General features: G+C 30.3%; 1 protein-coding gene across 1 annotated transcript in view; it reads right to left on the bottom strand.

The window, feature by feature from the left end:
• LOC111404389 overlaps nt 1-1,296 on the bottom strand; it is a gene marked incomplete at its 3' end in the record, with an annotated part of 4,945 nt that extends 3,649 nt beyond the window's left edge. Inside the window, exon 1 of the mRNA XM_023033202.1 lies at nt 908-1,296. Within this exon, the coding sequence (XP_022888970.1) occupies nt 908-1,175 (268 nt within the window). The remainder of the gene's footprint in view (nt 1-907) is intronic.
• Nucleotides 1,297-6,648: the final 5,352 nt, after the last annotated feature.

Here is a 6,648-nt window from a genome sequence, read left to right as displayed (position 1 = left end):
CCCCCCCCCTTTTTTTTTTTTTTTTTTTTTTTAGAAATTGTTTTTCAGAAAGACAAACTAAACATGTTTTCCGCAATCTTAGGATAATCTCTCAAAATGGAAATCAGAAAATGAATTCAAAACTGAAAAAAGAAAACAGAATCGTAAACCAAGCGCACCTTAAATGCTCGCAGCCAACAAGCCCAACAAATCGAGGAAAAACATAATAAATTACATATATAGGCCTTTTTGGAATAAGATTTCAAAAACACCATTTTTCATAAATTCACAGAAAACCAAAAAATACACATGAAATCATGAAAAGATAATTAAAAACATTTTGTAAGAGATATCTTCCAGGCGCCCTGTATACCACCTCGGTAAATGGATAAATTTCTACGCGAAAACATCAGGAATCTTTTACATGCCCTAGACCATATCTTTCAGATCTACCAAACAAAATACTACGAAGCCCCCCCCCAAAAAAAAAAATCTCTAAACCCCCCTCTCTCTCAAAAAAAGGGCACAAAAGAACCCGAACATACTAAAAACATCAATTAAGTCCAAAATTCACACTTGCTTTCGAAATAATTGAAAAATAATTTTACAATTTCACAGATTTTTAAAGATCTGAAGGCAAATTTATACCCGGAAAATTCATTTCCATGTGATTCCACGGAAATAAAAAAAATCTATCTCAATAATTCCGAGTCCAATAACATGCAACAGAGAGAGAGAGAGAAAGATGGATTTTTTTTTTTTTTTACCAAAAGTAATGTTTCAAAACAGATTTAATAACGTACCGCTTACGGAGATGAAAAAACCCTCAGAGAGGGGGAAAAAAAATTTGTTATTCCAATCAAAATTTTATGCCCGGGACCATATGTATTAACATAAAAGAACAAACCAAATCAAAATTAAAAAGTACCCGGAACAATTGTATTTAGCCAATCGATGACCTCTCTTCTTGACCGCAGCTTCAAGAGAGAAGAAAACTTCAAGGTCGAAAGCAAAGACTTGTTATCTTTAACCGCGTAATAATACGACATGTGCCTTGGGCTCTTCTCTTTTCCGACAACCACCAGATCTGCCCCGCCACTGCTACGTTTAAGGTAATAGTGGACCTGCCGCCGCCCCTTCTCGTTCGATACAATCACCTCCTCCCACCCCGTATACAACGCCGTTAAATTCTCCATATCGTTTATTGAATAAGTTATATGATATTTTATTTTATTCAGAACGATAGGACCGGTTGAAATGGAGATGAAGATGAATCGGAAATTTTTTTGTTTGGTTTTTGAGGAAAATAATTTTTTGAAAGTTGAATATATAGTGGGCGGCTAGGGTTTGGAGGTTGGAATGGACGATGAGGATAGCGATTAATTTGGCGATGATGCGGAGAAGTTTCCGAAGGTTTTTTCAGTTTACGGAAATGCCCCTGGAATTACATGAATTAACTTGTATGCCTGTTCTTGGTCTTTTACTGCTCGGACAACGCGTTTTCTGTGTAAGCACTAAAATGTGACGTATTATTTTCATATTTGATGCCAAATTAAAATTATTATTAAAGAAAATAATTTCAATTAGTTGTGAATTATTCACCAATACTATCAAATTTGTAACAATAGAATCATGCTATTAAAAAATTACGTCTATTGATTTTGAATTATTTAAATATTTAGCCTTTGTTTAATCCATTATAATTATTATTATTTTTAAAAGTTTTATAATAATAATTTTTTGAAGAATATGTTATTAAAAAAGAAGAAAATGTTTTAAATTTACATGTATATTATTTTATTTAAAAATATGTTGTTTAAAGAGATTTTAAAAAAATGTATTATCAAATTAATGAAACCCAATCAAGGGCTTGTCTGCTTGAATCATTATTTTTAGATAGTATAAGTTGATGACAATGCAAGGAATTCATTATCCATAATCCAGTCATACCTCAAATGGAAATGGCAAAAGTTGTTAAACTGAGGGTGTAATATACAGAGCATAGTTTGAATTTAAGATCCTGTTTGTTTCTCATTAATGTAAGACTGAAAATAAAAAATATAGTCGTTATGGGCCCACACTAAAAATATAAATTCAAATATGATGACTTAATGTGATGGATAACGGTCATATTTTTCATTTTAATGGCCAAATAATGGGAAACAAACGGGAGCAAAATCAAACTAGTCCATCTAGTTGACTTTTACAAATTGTTGGTCAAGACGATCAACATGGACGACATATGATACATCGACTCATCCAACAGTATCAATTTTGTTTGTCAAACTAACTTAATGAAGAATAATGCTCACAAAATAGTTTTATTAAAGATTTCTTTAGCTAGTAACACTTGAAGGAGATTATATTTTAGTCTATGCATATAATTTGTTTTATCTAGATGTGTAAGTAGATATCATTGCGACTAAATAAAACACTATAAAAAATTAGAAAAAAAAAAATGAAAGATGATTGTTATTTTTTTCGTTGTAAATACCATGTGCATTTAATTCACGAGATCTCCATTGTACCAAATATTATTTTTGCATTAATTTCTCGAGAACTCTAGTACCTTTATGGACATTTTTAGCATGGGTTGTGAGAAGTAAAAAAACTGTTTCTAAGATTAGGAAGTTGAATATGGATAATTTCTCAAAATGTTTTATTTGACTAAAAAAACTTTTGAAAGAAAATCAATTTATGATGATTTCCTCGTGTAAGATATTCTACCAAAAGCTAAAGCAATTACTCTATCAAACAAGCTATATATCTGTTTGGCATTAGCTTGTAAAGGTCCTCTGCGAGTACTAATCAACACCCAAAGGTAAAAGATGAACTCGAGTCTACTCTTCTGTGATTGCTTATGTCATTTTTCACTTCGTTCTTTCTTGTTGGGGTTGCATGTTCAATTGCATGAACTCATGTTTTCATTCCAATGATTCCATAGCCCAACAACGATAAAAGTTCTGATGTCACTGAATTTATTGATTATGCTATCATTTGATGGGATCAAATAACATCTAAGAGGAAAAATCATAAGATGTTTATTGAAACATGAGGAGAATCGAATGCTATCATGAGGAATAGGTTCGTTCTTAATAATTACTATAGGGATCTTTATCAAAAATTACAAAGCTTTTTATCAAGGATCTAGGAATGTGAAGGATTATCACAATGAGATGAAAATTGCCATGATTAGAGCGAATGTTAAGGAGGTTCAGGAGGCCACCATGGCTAGATTTTTGAATATGAAGATAGCTAATGTGTTAGAACTATAACATTATGTGGAGTTGGAGGACATGCTACACATAACTATGAAAATGGAGAGGCGGTTGAAGGGGAAGGGGGTAGCTAGATATCCATCGGGTTCTTCAGATTCTGACCCTTCTTAAAACCCAAAGCGGGATGCTAATAAGGGTGATGGGGTTGTTTTAAATAGTAAGATCGAACCATCAAGGGGAAGGAGGAAGTTGCTAGCAAAGTTACACTCAAAGTGGATTCCCAACCTTCTAGAAATCGGGATATCAAATGTTTTAGGCACTTAAGATCAAGACACATTGTTTCTCAGTGTCCAAATAAAAGGGCAATGATTTTGCATGATAATGAAAAAGTAATGAGTGATAATGATGATGAGATGCCTGAATTAGATGATGTTAGTGATGGTGATGGAATAGAGTGCCAGGTTGTGAGGGAAACGCTTGTGGTGATGTGTGCTCTCTATACAAATAAAAGTGGATGATGTAGAGCAGCAACGAGAGAACATTTTATATACTAGATGCCATGATAAAAAAACAAGGTATGTAATTTGATTATTAATGAAGGTAGTTTTACTAAAGGAATTAAACTACATACCTTGATTTATCGTAGTTAATCCTAATTTCTCAACAAGCGGATAACATTATTTGAAGAAATATATGATTTCGAGTTGAGATTTGTTATCCAAAATTGACTCTCCAACTTGCTGTTTATCAATGATTCATTGACATATGATTTTACACATATTTTTAAGCACGGGTAATAGTGAGAGAAAAGTTTGACATGTTAATATAAAATAATATGTCAATAAATCATTAGGTGGACAGTAAGTTGGACAGTCAATTTTGGACAACAGATAACAACTTATGTGATCTCTAAGACTCTAATTGAAGTGTGTGTGCCTTGTGATGCTAACACGAGACTCTATTATGACGTTTCACTTTGTACCATATTTTAATAGATTATGTTACTCGTACATAAAATTGGTACATAAAGGATGACATAAAATGACGTGGAGGGAAATGATTTGATAAAAAAGTTGACTATATTTTAAACTGACAAATGATAAAGTAATATGTAGCATTATGTAACTCATTATGCAAAATTTGATGTACATGTAGCAATGTTCTATTATAATTGAAATGAAGGTTTTTAATTGTTGCTCGTTGTGTCATTAATGGCCCTTCTTAACATTAAGTGTGCGTTTAGTTGTTAATATTTTTCATGAAAAATGTGCATTTCTCACCAAAATTCGACTTTTCTGCTATTTGATTGATAATTTTTTTATGGAAAAAAATTCCCACTTTTGGTTACGTGACTATATTTTCCTCAAAATTAAGGAATATTTTTTTAAAAAAGAGTGTGATTTTATTTTACAGGAAATTCACTCTCTTATCTATCCAAAAAATAAAAAATGAACAAATATAATATTCTCTAGGTTGAAAATTAAATCAATCACATACATTTATGTTGTGTTTGATTGTATTGATTTTTTATAGAAAATATCAGTTTTCCACCCAAATTTCTACTTTGAATGTTTAATTGCTATTTTTTTCCATTGAAGATATTTTTCAACTTTTGAAAATATGCATATTTTTTTCTTTTTTAAGGAAAATATTTTATTTGGAGATAGTAGGTTTTTGTTTTCCTCAAAATAAGGAAAAAAATTTTATTTTCTAAATGATATTTTTTCATGTCAATCAAACACACTCTTAATTGACAATTTTCATGCAAATAAGTTTTAGAAAATTGAATTGCCTAAAATTTTTTTTTTTCCATGCAAATTTTATATTTGCAATTAAACGCACCCTAAGAACTTGTTTGATTCCTATTTTTTCAAAATACATTTTTTCTCTCTTATTTTCAATCATACATTTTTTAATAAAACAATATTATACTCAAATTCTTTCTTTCTTTCTTTCTTTTGACCACACATTTGCTATCAATATACTATTCCAATATATATTTTTTCAATTTAATGGGGCTCAAACAAGTTCTAATTAGTACATTTTGTACTTTACATCATGTGTTCGTGCTTTAAAATGAGGGTAATTTATTTTTTTATTTTTTTGTATTTGTTGCATTTTTTCATATTTAAAAATATAAGTAAATAAACCTTTTATACCCTCCTAATAGATATTTTGGACTGAACAATCATCAAGAACAAAATATACGAATTAACGGAATGTTGAACAGGAGATTGTATTGAAAATGAAGTTTGGGATATAAGTGTGATGATGAACAATGATTGATGACCTTCATTATAATTAAAATATAATATAATTAACTAAAAATGTGGTGTCAATATAAGGACCATAAAGTAGGATTGTAGGCGAAAATTGCCAAACCGAAATATCGAATTGAAACACCACTTTGAACCTGTCTATTTGGTAACACATGGACCCATCAATAAAACGATTGTGAACTACTGTAGTTTGATTTGGGTTTCAAAATTTTAAAGGCGGTTTAAAATCAAAACTGGACCTTTTAAAATTTATTTAAATTTGTACCATAAATTAAACTCATAAATTACATTTTTAAGATATAAAATAAAATATAAACATTAAAATCTTAAAACTAAAATGAATAAGTTGGTCAATCGTTCATTATCAAATATTAACAATTAGTATAATTACGTAAATCAATTCATACACCAAAGTCGATCGAGTATTTCTATTTGGCCACATTGTGATTATAATTATAGTTTATGTGGTGTCCATATGATATTAAATGATAAGTGATTTTAATTTAACATTTCATTTAATCTATCACCTAACGCACATGCTGAAGTTATAATTTTAGTGGAGGCCATATAGCATTATTCAAGTTGAAACCCTCTTCGATCTCCAATTTTTCACGTTGCGCACATTATGGCTATTGATATTATATTAGTATATTTTAACTTCCTTTTGCAGCTACAATGATCATGCAGTTGTTTTCGAGACTTTGATAATTTGTTTAATGAACAAATGTGATCTTGTATCAAACCAAACACTTTTCCGTGGTTTTTATTGTACTTCTATTTAGTTTTATTGATATTTTAATTTATAGTTAAAGTATTAAAAATTTTTATAATCAATGAACTAATGACGATAAAACGGACATGAAGAAAAATATATGATCAACGTTTAAAATCGGACCAAATCGTTATATTAGATAAGAAAATCTCAAACCATTTCAAATTATTTGATTTAGATTTGAATTTTTCCCAAACCATTTTTAAACAATTTGATTTGAAAATCTATCAAAATTTGACCAAATCAAATCTCTTACACCCCTACGTTAAATAAGGAAGGTGAACATGCCCCTGAAAATTGTAGATGCTTGCTTGAAATGTTTGTCATGTACTTGGTGGCCCGCGAATTTAACGGGCCCTCTTCTTCCGCGCCCGTTGTCTCCTTGCTTCTCTGTGAAAGG

This window comes from Olea europaea, chromosome 11 (assembly GCF_002742605.1).
Source record: "Olea europaea var. sylvestris chromosome 11, O_europaea_v1, whole genome shotgun sequence".
Lineage (NCBI taxonomy): Eukaryota > Viridiplantae > Streptophyta > Magnoliopsida > Lamiales > Oleaceae > Olea > Olea europaea.
Note: the sequence above shows the minus strand (reverse complement) of the source record. Positions and strands in the feature narration are given on the sequence as shown.